At 36.9% G+C, this 17,042-nt stretch overlaps 1 protein-coding gene across 1 annotated transcript; it reads right to left on the reverse strand.

The window, feature by feature from the left end:
• Positions 1-239: 239 nt before the first annotated feature.
• LOC131948329 (uncharacterized) lies at positions 240-14,185 on the reverse strand (the record flags this gene model as incomplete). Its single annotated transcript, XM_059309906.1, has 10 exons — positions 240-244; positions 1,145-1,297; positions 3,250-3,378; positions 5,793-5,895; positions 7,544-7,718; positions 9,136-9,237; positions 10,863-10,984; positions 11,657-11,853; positions 13,592-13,669; positions 14,130-14,185. Coding segments are annotated over 10 exons (1,120 nt in total), but the record flags the coding sequence as incomplete, so codon positions are not given.
• Positions 14,186-17,042: the final 2,857 nt, after the last annotated feature.

Below are 17,042 nucleotides of genomic sequence, written 5' to 3' on the forward strand. Positions count from 1 at the left end.
TAGACCACTCCGTCCCAATATATATACTATACTATATATATATATACTTATATAATAATTATATAATACGTATATACATATATAATACATATATATATATATATATATATATATATATATATATATATATATATATATATATATATATATATATATATATATATATATATATATATATATATATATATATATATATATATATATATGTGCTTTAAAAGATAATAAAATATCGGTTATTATTATGCTTTTACATTAATTAAGATAAACAATAAAGTATATTGTTTACAAAAGTAAAGAATAATCTTCAGACCTTGCGATTCATTTAGCAAATGTAGTAGAATTTATATCTATCTTGACCTCGGCATATGAAGGGAAGGTGTGGTCAGCACTTTGCCGAGCCGCCTTTATTTTTTGGTAACATAATTTTGGGTACCCATCAGAGCTGGGTGGACTCAGTGAAGTTCTACTGATTTATGGACCTGGGTTCGAACTCGAGACTTTCTGGTTGGTAGCCTAGAGCTCTACCGCCACGCCGTATAGGCCTATATCACGGCGCATTAAACTATATCAACGACTTTTTGATAAATCATGGGACAGTGTGGTCTAGCGGTAGAGAGCTGGACTGCTAACCCGTAACTCTCGAGTTCGAATCCGGTTTCAAGTCAGTAGACCGTCCCTGAGTCCACCCAACTCTGATGGGTAAGCTAACTCACATTAGGGAAAGTAAAGGCGGCTGGGCATAGTGCTGACCACACTATCTCTTCATATGCCGAGTTCACAGAAACAAGTGAACTCTACTTCACCTGCCCTATAGACCGTCAAATTTTAAAAGGGAACTTTTGATAAACCACATGTTATAATAAAGCATCGATACTACCCAGAGGCGTAGCGACCCTTACCGGCGCCCGGGGACAAACTTTTCGATTTGCAACCCCCCCCCCCCCCCTCAAGATTTCGATTTGCGCCCTCCCACAAACTTTCGATTTGCACCCCCCCCCCACCTCAAGATTTCGATTTGCACCCCCTTCAACCTATCAATTTATTTTTTCAATCCATTTTGGCGCCCCCTAAGGTCGGCGCCCGGGGGCATATGCCCCCCCCCCCCCCACCGCTACGCTACTGATACTACCAACTACACACTCACCTCCTTTGTCAAACACGAAGGTAAAAGAGTTTACAGGTGTAGGTTTATTCAACGTCACAGAAGCCTTGACATTGGCCAGTACGGTGCCAGTGTTAATGTCCCCATCAAACAACTCACGAGGCGAAACGTCCGTGGCGTGGATGGCTAGGTCCTCTACACAGTTTAACAAAGCTTTTACCACCTTTCAGGCTTAGTTTCGTACAAAAATGTGCTGTAATTTCTTTTACATGTTTTTTTAATATCTAGTGCTTGAAAAAAAGTATTTGTAGAATTATACTAGAATATCAAACAGAACACCTGGTTAGACAAAGTTATTCCTCTAGAAAGTTTAACAAAGCTTTTACCATCTTTCAGGCTTAGTTTCGTACACAAATGTGCTGAAATTTCTTTTAAATGTTTTTTTGTTTAAATATCTAGTGCTTGAAAAAAAAGTATTTGTAGAATATCAAACAGAACACCTGGTTAGACAAAGTTATTCATCTAGAAAGTTTAACAAAGCTTTTACCATCTTTCAGGCTTAGTTTCGTACAAAAATGGGCTAAAATTTCTTTTAAACCTAAGCACAAAAATGTTTTTTAAATATCTGGCACTTGCAAGAAAGTATTTGTAGATTATGGAACAGAAGAACAGAACACGCGTTTATACTAGGTTATTCCTCTACAAAATGAACAGTGCTTTTACCTTTTTCAGTCTTCGTTTTGTTTAAAATTCTAATTGCTGTAATTTATTTTAAATTGAAGTACAAAAAAAGGCTTTTTTAAATATCTAGAACTTGCAAGAAAGTATCTTAAGACTATCCAAAACAACACGCTAGGTTATAAAAAGACCAGTTGTTTGAATAAAATAATGGAAAAAAAATCTTTTTTTTTAAAACTAAGTAATATAAAACCAAGACATTTAGACTAATTAAAGCAAAGACCTAGTAGTTTAAGTAATTACAAAAAAAACCAAACTAAGCTGCAAAAAGCGTGTCTAGTCACACAGAGCTAATCAAAGAACCCGACGCCTACCCATCGAGTAACTAGACTATCTATGTTCTAATGCAAGTAGAAACATATCAAAAATACCATGCTGCAGTAAAAATTTAATTAAGACATTAATTTTATCTGTACCATGGTTGTAATTAGCTATAATTATACGAGTTTTGCCAGTGTTCGCAAACAGTATTCTGAAAATGTATTTTTTTCTTTATATATTGTCTTATTTTAAAATTGGTTTAAAGTCTTTTAAAATTGTCTTATTTTAAAATTGGTTTAAAGTCTTTTAAAGTTCTCTCATTTTAAAACTGGTTTTAAAATCTTTCAAAAGTAATTTTGCGTTGCGCCGATTAAAGCGCCTTTATAACTCATAATCTCTGCGTTTAATTCCCATCCTACAACTGACGCGGCCCAAAGACTAAGCTCATAACCGACGGTGTCGTCATCGAGATTCACTTTCTTGTTGCCCGTGTGTTTGTGTGTCTGCATTGCGCATTCGGGTACTTCACGATCTTATCAGGATTACATGAGGCATTGTACCAGGTGACCTTATCGTTTGGGGTACAATACAGTACCAGGTCACCTAATCATTGTACCAGGTCACGTTATCGTATTTGGTACATCACATTGTACCAGATCACCTAATCACTGTACCCGGTCACCTAAACACTTTACCAGGTCACGTTATCGTGTTTGATACATCACTGTACCAGATCACCTAATCACTGTACCAGGTCACGCTATCGTATTTGGTACATCAATGTACCAGATCACCTAATCACTGTACCAGGTCACCTCATCGTTTGGGGTACAACACTGTACCAGGTCACATAATCACTGTACCATGTCAACAAATTGTATTGGCACAACACTGTACCAGGTCACATATATCACTGTACCAGGTCACGTTATCGTGTTGGTACATCACTGTACCAGGTCATCAAATTGTATTGGGTATAACACTCTACCAAGTCACCAAATTGTATGGGGTACAACACTGTACAAGGTCACCTAATTATATGGCGTACATCGCTGTACCAAGTCACCAAATTGTAAGGGGTACAACACTGTACAATGTCACCTAATCGTATGGGGTACATGACCAATTAAGCTTGCTCAGCATATTACCATGTTTACAGCCGTCCCCAAAAGTTCCCATTCTGCAAGGCGTGGTGGCGCAGGTACCGTCTATTCGACATTTTTTATCACAAAGGCAGTGCTTGGCACAACCTACTCCGTAGAGGTCCGGTCTGCAAACTGCATAGAATTGAAAGCTATAATGGGTATAGGTGTGGGTGTGGGTGTGAGTGTGGGTGTAGGTGTAGGTGTGGGTATGGGTGTGTGGGTGTAGGTGTAGGTGTGGGTGTGGGTGTGGGTGTGGGTGTAGCTGTAGTTGTGGGTGTGGGTGTGTGTGTGTGGATGTGAGTGGATGTGGGGTGTAGATGGTTGTGTGAGTGTGGGTGTAGGTGTAGGTGTGGGTGTTGGTGTAGGTGTGGGTATGGGTGTGTGTGGGTGTGGGTGTAGCTGTAGGTGTGGGTGTGGGTGTGTGTGTGTGGATGTGGATGTGAGTGGGTGTGGGTGTAGATGGTTGTGTGAGTGTAGGTGTGGTTTTGGGTGTAGGGGTAGGTGTAGGTGTAGGTTTAGGTTTAGGTGTACGTGTACGTGTACGTGTACGTGTACGTGTACGTGTAATTGTAGGTGTAGGTGTAGGTGTAGGTGTAGGTGTAGGTGTAGGTGTAGGTGTAGGTGTAGGTGTAGGTGTAGGTGTAGGTGTAGGTGTAGGTGTAGGTGTAGGTGTAGGTGTAGGTGTAGGTGTAGGTGTAGGTGTAGGTGTATATGTCCGAGTTAGAAGTACGTGAGCAGACTTATGTGTTTTTTTTTTTATACCGTAAGGATCATGAAATTAAGTCTTCATTGATTATTATTTAAAGTAAAAGAAACATTCAAATTATGTTATTGTATTATAGTCTCAATCAATATTATCATTTGTTAGAACAAGTTGAACTTTTATGGCATTTAAAATTACATGAAAGCTTGTTATTTTTACACTTGCAGCGATTTGTTGTGCACTTGGTTGCAGCGAGTGTAGCCTTGGCCGCCGGTCAGTGATTGTTAAGATGCGATACTACGTAGCGATTTTTTCGCAGTGCCAATGGACGAGCATACAGTTGGTTTAGAACACCACGTTCCGATCCTAACTTGTAGAAAGCGCCCTCGACTCTAATGACAACTGCAATGACACATCGGGGGATCACCGCGGCCTCTGTCAACATGTGGTTTATGGATGCGAACATTATCTCCCACTTCAGCTTGTTTAAAATTTGTATTTAATTTTGTTAGCATCTTAGCACCTTGAGTTTGCAAGCCAGTATGAGCTGCTGACCTGTTGTCCATGGTTTCTTGTTTATTATGACATATTCTGCGAGTGCTGTTCCCTCCGTAACCTTCGTCTGCTTCATTGGCTATTCCGCAAATTGCATGGGTATCGTTGCCACAGGATCCACAAGAATGGGCTGCACTACAATATTTTTCACAAAGTACACTTAATATGTTGGCCATATTATTGCCACGCAACTGGTCTGGACGTTCCGCCACGGCAGCATATGTGTTAGCTGAGGATGTCGTTGCATTTATGGCAAGCTCCATTTCTTGTTCAATGTTCTCAAGACCTTCTTTAGTAACTAAATTATAGAGAGCATTTCTTGGTAGATTTGAAGTGCCAAGCCCTACTTTTGCTTTGCATTCAAACAAGGTTTCGTATGGCGATTGTTGGATTCCTTGATTAAAAGAAAGGTTTTTCATACATTGAATAAGTTTGAGACTCAGCCCATTGAGCTGATTCATTTGTCTGCACCCATGTCATCATCATATTTTGAACATCTTGGTTGGCACGTTCTACTGAACCTTGGCTTTGGCTATGCCTTGGTTTTCCGTGAACTAGTTTAAGTTCAGGCCACATGTTCTTTAGTTCAGAAATATTTTGACATCCATCTGATATGTCTGACTCTTGGTCTGACGGCCCATTTGGTCCATGTCGCGATGAATACCAAAAATAAGGAAACAGTCTAGATAGGACATTGGCCAGGACATCACGGCCAACGCGTGCATTGGCCGGCCAATGTATGAAATACGCTCTAAGTGCTAAGCTCTTCGGGCTATAGCCAAGAGAGTCGGCCAATGCACATTGGTCGGCCAATATGTGCTTTGGCCTCACTTGGGGCTTTGACCGTAACACACACACACACACACACACACATATATATATATATATATATATATATATATATATATATATATATATATATATATATATATGTATATATATATATTTATATGTATATATATATATATATATATATATATATATATATATATATATATATATATATATATATATATATATATGTATAGTTAAATGTAGAGATACAGGTATTGGTATGCACGTATACGAGTTTGTTTAATCTGTGTTTAAGGGTAAACGTATGTGTATGTATAATTAAATTTATATGCACATGTATATAAGTCGAGTTTAACTAATTCGTTTGGGATGATGTATATTTCAAGCCTTTAAACTATTTGTTGTGAACAATATTTTTAAAAACATATTCTGTGCCCTAAAATAACATAGCGTGGGGGCGTGATGGCTGTCAGGTACAGAGCACAGCACTCACCTATATTAAATTCATTATAGCCAGGAGCAGCTACAGCTACGGGTTCGGTTTCAGATTTGCGTTGGGGTTCGGGTTCTTTCTCACTTATGTTGAAATGTGTGGCCTATATGAAAAGCGATATGATATAAAATGCACATGCAAACACAATTTCAACAGGCATGAAAAGTCTATGTAATCATACTTAATTTTTTTTCTAAGATCTTTTTTTTAAAAATATGGCAATCGATAAAATTATAGTTACATTTTGCAAAAATTAAAGCCGTTTTGGAAACATCAAGTACACTAATTTTTATAATTTTGAATCGAATATAAGCCGTTGAAAAACCGTGTAGATTTATTTTATCAATTCGAATATTTTTAAAAAACTGCCCCAACCTCGCCTTGAAGTCAACCGGACTGGCCAGGGAGAGTAAGAAAATAAAGTCAGAACAATTGTTTTCCATAATAAAAATACACAATAGTGATCTATTGTGAATTTATATTGTATTTATATTGTATTTATATTAAATAATACAACATCCCCAATCACCACAACACCCTGACTCTACTAATCCAAATTAAATATAAAAGTTTTTGATAAATTTTACTAGTAATTATTTCTTTAATTATTTTTTAGATTTAATGAAACCGGAAGTAATGTTGTAGGCCTACTTATTACACAACTATTATAAGATACGAGCCGACCCGCTGCGTATTATACGCCGCTATTTAGTTGTTTTTTTTTTCTTCTACTTTTCAGTAATTTATAATTTGTTAATTCGACAGTACCAATGCTGTCACTGAAAATATTTGCTTAAAAACACTAAACCCCCCCCCCCCTTCCCCCCCCCCCCCCCCACGTGAAAGCAGCCTCCTCTTAGTTACCTCCTCTAAGTTTAAAATCGTTTCAAACTAAACTATCTGCCCCTAATAGCCGTCACCAAACCCGTCTCTATGATTGTAAAATGTAAACAGCGTGAACCACAGCTCACCAGAGAATGTGAGGGGGTGGGGGTGGTAGCGGTAGAGAGGAAGAGAAGGGACTGTAAGGGCGCTTGCAGCTTGTTTTCTAACGGCTCCCAGAAGAGAATTATATATATAGATTCAATTTTGGTTGAAAAATATGATTTTTGGCAACAAAAATTTTGAACAATTTGGAACCGGCTTTTCAATATATTGGGTATTAACATTTGTAAATTGCAATTTGCCAACTGGAAAAGACTGATGGAAATACGAAAGTACAATCAGGCACATGCAGATGCAACTGAAAAATAAACATGTAAAAGTAAACGTGAATTTCAAAGTACATTTACGTGTATGTGTTGGTGCGATGTAGGTGTAAGTGTAGGTGTAGGTGTTGGTGTAGGTGTAAGACAGTGTAGGTGTAGGTGTAGATGTTGGTGTAGGTGTAGGTGTAGGTGTAGGCGTAGGTGTAGGTGTAGGTGTAGGTGTAGATGTAAGACATTGTAAGTGTATTTGTAGATGTAGATGTAGGTGTAGGTAGGTGTACGTGTACTTGTACGTGTACGTCTACGTGTACGTCTACGTCTACGTCTACGTGTACGTGTGAACGTGATCATGATCATGATCTCTATCGTCAACGTTTACATTAACGTGAATGTTAAAGTCAACGTGAACGTCAATGCGAACGTGAACGCGATCGTGAACTTTGTTGTCAGAAGAAGAAAAAACGCGTCTAAGAACAAAACACACGTATACTTTCACCTAAACATATATCTATTTTTGTCAAACATTTTGAAAATTAAACTTACATCTAAAAGCGTCGCTGATGGTCCATGACTAGAATATTCAAAATAATTTTTTCTCCTGTTCACAGCGTTTACGAAAATTGATATATTTTTTGTTGAGCTGATTTGCACAGGTTGAGCAGTGATTTTAGCCTCCCCCGAATACATGTCGTCTTCTTGATACACGACACGAATATAACTGGAAAAAAAACGTTTTTAATAGCTACTAGACCACCCGTTATCCTTTGGATAACTGCGGGTTACAATATTTTCTGAGTTCGAACAGCATGAAAATAACAAATGAAAATATTATTAAATCTAACGAGTTCGAACATCATATGAATAACAAACGTCATTTATGGACGACCCCCTAGTGCATTGCATCCACCTAGTTTGGACATGAGGTGAAGTTCGGTCAAGGGACGACATACGGCCTTGTGCCCAAGATCCGAACACGTGACTTTCGGGCTAGCGAACGTCACCACGCCGTCTCCCACAAATACTTTAACACGAGCTGACCCGCGACGTAGCACACGCCGCTATCTAGTTGTTTTATTTTCTACTTATCAGCAATTCATAATTTGTGAATTCAACACTACCCCACCCCTGCCTCCCCCACTCCACACTCCCCACCCCCGCCCCATCCCAACCCGCCCAGTGAAGCAGCCGTTTACAGACGACACTGAATGTATCACGCAGAACTTGTCTCCCCTTAGTTTCAAATCGTTTAAAAACTAAATTATCTGCCCCTAATAGCCATCACTTATTCGAACCGGCTATAATATTGTAAACATTCGGGGTGAACCATAGCTCACCTGACAGGTGGGGGATGAGGGTGGTGGCTAAGCTGCATGGTGTCTCGTATGGTCCCCATGAAGAGAATTATATATGTAACTAGGGTAGTTACCATACTATTGTAAGAACGTATTACAGTCTGATGCAACAGTTGCAGGACTGATAACGAACACCAGGCCGCTGCGCAGTTAATAGTTCTGATGCAACAAATGGTAATTATTACGTATACGAGGGGATGATGGGAAGGCGACTGGTAGAGAGAGGCAGAACCCAGTTGGTTACTGAACGGTGTAGACGTGTGTGATTCTTGAGAATAGGAACGATGGACACGTGCATTCTGTTATGTTAGGACTAGTGAGGACAGTGGGGGTCAGTTGGTTCATTGTATTCTTGTGGAACATTGGTGCATTGTTATGTGGAGCATTTCTATTGATTCATGTAATAAAGAGATCAATGTAAACCTGCACTTCCGAGTATCTATATTGTGGTCGATGTTGTGTGCTGGTCAAAGGTAGCACGAGTAAATACACTCGGTAACATTTGGCGCTGTCAGCAGTGAAATCGGTAACATTTGGCACTACAAGTAAATAGACTCGGTAACATATATATAGATTGAGATGATGTGTTTCGAACCCGCACCATCCGCATGGTAACCATTACACTACCGTCTCGGCCAGCTAGGGGTTTGTCTCACCGAGCCGACCAAACCAACAGGCCAGGTGCAACTCTGGCTAAAGTACATCCGGGCTATACACAATCTCACGCTGTTGCCATGACAACTTGATACATAAAGCAGCAGCTAAAGTCTCTAAACAACGTACCTCAAAGCCAATGGTTTCCCGTTCATTTTGAGATTATCCAAGGCCTCTTTCGTACCAGTCACAGTTATCATGACTTCTAAGATCTGTTCATGCAATGGATTCCTTTAAAATTAAAAAGAAAACGTGGGAAAAACGTCACAACTATTCATATTTTTTTAGAATGAAATAAATACGTTTTGAAATATAAAAACCGAGCCGACCCGCGGCATATCATATGCCGCTATTTAGTTGTTGTTTTTTCTACTTTTCAGTAATTCATAATTTGTGAATTTGACAGTACCAACGCTGCCACTGAAAATATTTCTTTAAAACTTTGTAAGTAGCTCGTTAAGGACGATAAACCCCCTCCCCCTCCTCCCCCCCCCCCTCCGTTAAAGTAAACTCCACTTAGTTACCCCCCCCCCCTTCACCCCCTCCCCTACGTTTGAAATCGTTTCAAACTAAATTATCTTCCCCTAATAGTCGTCGCTAAACCCGGCTCTGCTTGTAAACATTTAGCGTGAACCACAGCTCACCAGGCCATGTAGGGGTGGGGGTGGTAGGGAGCGCGTTTACAGCTTGTTTTCTAGCGTCTCCCAGAAGAGAATTATATATATAGATTGCATTAAGTCAGTGGTTCTGCTTAATAAGCTTTGTGGAGGATCCGAACCTCACCAGTTTCATATTCTCATTCAATATACCCTTCTATAGTTATTTCGACCGCACTGAGAAATTCCGCCGAACCCCTTGGGTTCAATCGAACCCTGGTTAAGAACCACTGCATTAAATAGTGTTGAGTACTGTAGGACGACTTCAATGCGCGTGTAGGACTATTTTTCTACAAAAGACGTTGGGTATTTAGGTTTAAACCTTTTCAAAGATTGTGTGGATCATGGGGGGGGGGGAAGACTGAAGTATTTTCAAAGAATTTGCATGGAGTTTTTACATAAAATACTTTGTATGCGATGATCAGTAGGACTGGATCAATGCATTACGGAGATTATACATGTGCAACATAATACATGTTTTGTATGTTTGGGTTAAAAAAAAAATGTAACGGGTTACATTGGATACGAACTTACATTTGCTTAATTCATTCGGTAAATAGTTTAAATAATATGCTTAAATTTCATTCGGAAAACTAATTTTGTTATTGAGAATTTTTAATTTTTTAAATTATCTAGGAAGAGTAGATTGATGGGTGTGTGCTAGTTTCGCTTTTAGGATACAATTATGATTTGAGAATACATTTCGAATTTTGCAAAAGGGTTGGCGTTATCTTTGTGCGTGTCTTAGGGTCATTACTGAGCGCAGTCCTCAAGTATTCTTTTAGAGTTGTTTTCTGATTTGTCAAAAATTGCATTTAAAAATTTTTCAACACGCCAAATTTCAATAGTAACATTTAAAATTTATTTTAAAATAATGACTTGAACAAAGCCTAGCCGAAAAACATTCGTATATCTACATACACATACACGCACAAATACATACATATATGATTGGTTGATTGTTGACTGACTGTCCGATCGATTGTTGGATGGATGGATGGATGGATGGATGGATGGATGGATGGATGGACGGATGGACGGACGGACGGACGGACGGACGGATGGATGGATGGATGGATGGATGGATAGATGGATGGATGGATGGATGGATGGATGGATGGATGGATGGATGGATGGATGGATGGATGGATGGATGGATGGATGGATTTATTGATTGGTTGGTAATAAAAGAAAACTTACAGCAATACATGAGCACTCTTATACTGATGGTAAAACTCCGGCTGAAAGAACTCGAATTGCTCAAAATTGCATGCGTAGACGAGAAACTCAAAGGGTCCTTCCACCTTCGTTATGTTGGGGAACTGATATCGTTCAACAAACCAGTAATTGAAATGAAAAATAATTTAAAAGTCCAGTGAACTTCAGGTAGAGGTATAGTTGTTATTGATGGTGTAGGTTTTGCTTTGCTGAGGGTGCTATTTTAGCTGTGGCGTCATGTAGAGGTGTCGGTGTACTTGAAAATGTACAGGACTAGATTTTTGTGCGGGGGGATATGTATTTCTACGTCAGGGGATATTGGAATGGGTATTCGTCGGTGGGGTCTAGGTCATGTCCCTCCCCCCTTGTCAATTACCCCCAGTCACTTACCCTGGGACGGAGTGGTCTAGCGGTAGAGAGCTGGACTGCTAACCCGTAAGTCCCGAGTTCGAATCCGGGTTCAAGTCAGCAGACCGTCCATTAGTCCACTCACGTTGGGGAAAGTAAAGGCGGCTGGGTATAGTGCTGACCACACTATGCCGAGGTCACAGAAACAAGTGAACTATACATCACAGAAGGGGAATGGTACTTTCAAGTTAGCTTCTACACTTGATTATTTATACACAGTACAGCCAAGTATAGTCACAAAACTCCTTCATACCGGTCTCGCTGACATATTTAAACAACACGGCCGCACACTCAAGGGACATCACTAAGATAAATATAACACAAGGGACGTAACAAGAAATGTTTCATCGTTTTCAATCTTCGATTACCTTGTACATGTCTCCCATTTCTGGAGTGTCGATTTCTTTTTTTGTACCGTTGGTGAACACAACCGTTAGAGGAGGTATTACGTCTTTTCCAGAGGTAATCAACACGTAGTAATCAAACATATATTCCCCTTCGCTATTCCGTATTCTACGACCATAAAATGTATACTTTGTTGCATCGGGGTACACATAAATTGAATCTGATGAAATGGTAGAAAAAGAACTTTTAATGCATTTTTATTTATTTTTTAACCATACTTTTGTTTGTGTCAAATCTTCTAGTAAATTTTGGCATACACACAGTGATCTCGCGAAATAAAAATTTTTACGGATATAATCTTATATAAGTCAATCGTATCTTATTTTTAATCTAATTAGATATTAAATTAATAATTTCAAGTTACTTAAGTTATTACTAAATTAGAAAAAAAAGGGGAAGAGAACAAGATTTAAGTTCAGCGGTGATTTGTTGATGGTTAAAAGAAAGCGACTACGGACTAAAGAGAGGCTGCTCGAGTTCGAACCCCGGGCAGAAGAGCCCGAATAGCTGGGAACAATAGCTCTTTTTGAATTCCAAAATTAAACAACTTCTGCCTTGAAGTTTGTTCTTGGCTCGACAAAGGCTATGGAAGCCAATTCAAAAAGAAAAGCAGGCTGAAATTTGAGTCAACGGTCAATATGGCACATAACACGTGGACAAGTATTCTTAATTGTGTTGGGGGGGGGGGGGATCTCAACAGGGATCTATTCCAACACTAAAAATTACGAACGCTAAAGAAGAAAAACCTGCTGCCTTGTAGTTTGTTCTTGGTTGGACAAAGGCTATGGAAGTAAATCCAAATAAACCGGGAGTGATCGCCCCTACATTTTCTCGAATATTCTTATATAACACTACGCGGAATGGCAACTCGGGATATAGTCATGATTTTTAATCCATTTAAAATTACTTAAACTTTTTTAAATAGAACGAGCCGCCCCGCGGCGTATTATACGCCGCTATTTAGTTGTTTTATTTTCTACTTTTCAGTAATTCATAATTTGTGAATTCGACAGTACCAATGCTGCCATTGAAAATATTTGCTTTAAAACACTAACCCCCCCCCTCCCTTTCCCCCAACCCCTACCCTACACCCCCCCCCCCCCCCCCGTGAAAGCAGCCTCCTCTTAGTAACCTCCTGTAAGTTTAAAATCGTTTCAAACTAAATTATCTGCCCCTGATAGCCGTCACTAAAACACTAAACCCGTCTACGATTTGTAAACATTAACGTGACCACAGCTCACCAGACAATGTAGGGGGTGGGGTGGGGGTGGTAGTGATAGTGACAGAGAGAAAAAGAGGGGACTGCAAGGAGGCGCTTGCAGCTTGTTTTCTAACGGATCCCAGAAGAGAATTATATATATAGATAGAATCGCGTAGAAAAAAGAATTGCGCACCGTGTGAACGCTAAACAAAATGTGTATAATAGTGTGGAATATCATTAGTACTTTATAAATTCATATGCGTTTTTAGAGAAATCGGAAATAGCGAAAATTACTACTTCTGCTTCCAGGCAACGTAAATTACTCAAAATTTGTTAGAAGGCAGAAAATTAGATCTTTTACTTATATGTGAGATTTCATTTATCTATCTAAAATAGTACTCAAGTTATAGGCTTTAAAAAAAATTGAAAGTAGAAAAAGTTCCACTTCCGGTTACCGGAAATCGCTAAAAAGTTGAAACAGAATTACAAATCTGATATAATACTAATATTCAAGTTATCGTGTTCACAGCCATACACACACAGACATACGGACACAATTTTTCAGACTCAGGGAGGTGTAAAACGTGGAGATTTGTGAAAATCTCGATTTCGATTTTTCGCACGATTACAATACATCCTCTATACTGCGTATACCAGAAAGTTAAAAAGACACAACATTATCGAGAAAAACAATCACCTGCGGAATAGTATTCCTCCTTGTTTCTTCCGGCAAGGAGCAGCATTCCTATCTCCGTTGGGGCTGAGAAACTTTCGACTAAAATACGAAACATTACAATAATCACTGAAAGAACGTTCGACTAAAATACGAAACATTACAATAATCACTGAAAGAACGTTCGACTAAAATACGAAACATTACAATAATCACTGAAAGAACGTTCGACTAAAATACGAAACATTACAATAATCACTGAAAGAACTTTCCACTAAAATACGAAACATTACAATTATCACTGAAAGAACGTTCGACTAAAATACGAAACCATACAATAATCACTGAAAGAGCGTTCGACTAAAATACGAAACATTACAATAATCACTGAAAAAACTTTCGACTAAAATACGAAACATTACAATAATCACTGAAAGAACGTTCGACTAAAATACGAAACCATACAATAATCACTGAAAGAAAATCTTAAAATGGACAAGATAAACCTCGCTAAATTTTAGCCCAAAATATAATCTATTTATGATAAATGAATAAAATATACTTTGTGTTGTCATTGAATTGCTTGTGTAATATGTTTGGTGCAGATACGGAGTATTCCTGGAAAAAGAATACAAGTTATTCATTTACAAATACAAAAGAATTTTACATACATTATCCGCATCCAAACATATCTTTAAATGAAGATATGTGTTGATAATGATAATGTATAATGAAAGATAGACAAACACAAATTAATTTTACATACATTATACGCATCAAAACATATCTTTACGTGAAGATATGTGTTGATAATGATAAGTAGGTCACTAAATAGTTCTACGGCTCAATAAAACCTGCATGAGCCATAGAACTAGTTGGTTGACCTACTTACCAGCTTCTGGTGTAAAAGACATAATTGTTCGTTTTGCTGAATGAAACCTCGACCAAAAAAGGATGTTGTAATTCTAACAAAAGTTATAGAGAACAGCATAAAACAAAATTGTTATCATATGTGTTAACGTAGTCCACAGCAAATTAAAGGTGTTTCTCTTTTAAATTTAAATGCAGACCGTTTTTGTAAACCTGAATAAGCAATACAAATATCTGCATTTACGCGTCTTATGCATTCAAAATTTTAGAATATATATATAGAGAAAATATAAATATAGAATATATATATATATATATATATATATATATATCCATGTATATATATATATATATATATATATATATATATATATATATATATATATATACATATATAAATATATATATATATATATATATATATATATATATATATATATATATATATATATATATATATCCATGTATATATATATATATATATATATATATATATATATATATATATTGATATATATACATATATATATATATATATATATATATATACATATATATATACATGGATATATATATATAATATATATATATATATATAATATATATATATATAATATATATATATATATATTATATATATATATATATAATATATATATATTCTTATAAATTTATGTATTAATTTATATATATAATGGCACACGACATTCGATAATTAAACCGAGCTAGGGACTGTACGATTTTGTAATCGGCTTAACAAGAGAGCGCCACTTTCCGTCCCCGACACTTAGGCGGTGAGGGATTAACGATGATATTACGGTGAGTGATTAACTTACACTCAAGGCTTTCATGTGCAGTAGTGTAGGTAAACCCTTGCACCGATAAATATGGCCCAAGCACAGGCACTGTTTACATTTAAATTACCGAATTTTAGAGAACAATGAAGTACATTGAAAAACGGAGTAACTAAATATTCTAATAGAAATGTTTATTGTTTATATTTATTATTACATGGTTCATTACCGAGTGTTGCAGACTAATATTTTCATGAGTTTCAAAAATAAAATAAAATAATTAATATTTATGCATGGAGCTGAAGAGGCCGCACCTTGACATCAAAAGAGCCGCATGCGGCTCGCGAGCCGCAGGTTGCCGACCCCTGACTTAGGTGTATTTTTTTTTTTTAATTTTTAATTTTTTTTTTAGAGAGAGTCAAAGTATTTACTTTATAAGGGCAAACACTCTCGCGTTTGTAGTCGCGGGGAGCCAGATGAAAATCGACATACGTTCCATGTGATATGTAATGGGTAATGGTGATGGATATGTTCATTACACTAAACAGCAAAGCCATGCTGAAATGTCTGTGGACAAAATAAACATTCGAAACATTATAATTAAAGACACGATTCCTTTAATTATAAGCGAAGTATAAATAAACAAAAACGCCTAAGCATAAAGTTGTATATACAGCAGTTTAAAAGTCGGTTTAGAAACTTGATTTCGGTCTGTACGATTCAAGTTTTAAGTCTAAATGTAGAAAACAGGTCCAGAATATAGATGTAGAGTCTAGTTTTGATCTGCGTGATCTACAAATGCAGCTTTTGTTTAGGGTATGGCAAGGTTCAAGGCTTAGGGTAAAAATAAACTCCGTCTAGATTTAGTGTTAATGTGCAGTCGCTTTGGGTGAGTCTTGGATACCAAATAAATAAATGAAATCGTGTCTAGGTTTAGCGATATATATATAGTATATATATTATATATATATATATATATATATATATATATATCCACAAAGAATGGCGCCATTGATTATAGGATCAAAATATAATTAAAAATAAAAATGCCGTGAAAAGACACTAGAAAAATGAGATGATTGTTATTAGAGATAACTTTCACCGCCTAATTTATTTAAATACACCTCCCCTGCCCCCCTTCTCTTGATCTAAGCCCCTCTCTCTTCCTATAAATAAGTATCTCGTTTCACTCCTTCATTCTCCTCATAAGGATGCCATAACAAATCTTTTTCTTTGCTCCTCTTTAGACAGACAGAATGATATATTGATTAGGATAGATTGATAGGATAGCTTGATAGGATAGATTGATAGGATAGATTGATAGGAAAGATTGATAGGATAGATTGATGGGATAGATTGATAGGATAGATTGATAGGATAGATTGATGGGAAAGATTGATAGATTAATAGATTGAAACGATAGATCGATAGGATAGATTAATAGATTAATAGATTAATAGATTTATAGGATAGATTGATAGGATAGATTGATAGATTGATAGACTGATAGATTAGATTGATAGATTAGATTGATAGATTAGGTTGATAGATTAGATTGATAGATTAGATTGATAGATTAGATTGATAGATTAGATTGATAGATCAGATTGATAGATTAGATTGATAGATTAGATTGATAGATTAGATTGATAGATTAGATTGATAGATTAGATTGATAGATGATAGATGATAGATGATAGATAGATAGATAGATAGATAGATAGATTGATAGATTAATAGATTGATAGATTAGATTGATAGATGATAGATGATAGATTAATAGATTAGATTAATAGATAAACTAGATTATT

Source organism: Physella acuta, unplaced genomic scaffold, assembly GCF_028476545.2.
Source record: "Physella acuta isolate Inbredline_101_S28 unplaced genomic scaffold, ASM2847654v3 ptg000639l, whole genome shotgun sequence".
Lineage (NCBI taxonomy): Eukaryota > Metazoa > Mollusca > Gastropoda > Physidae > Physella > Physella acuta.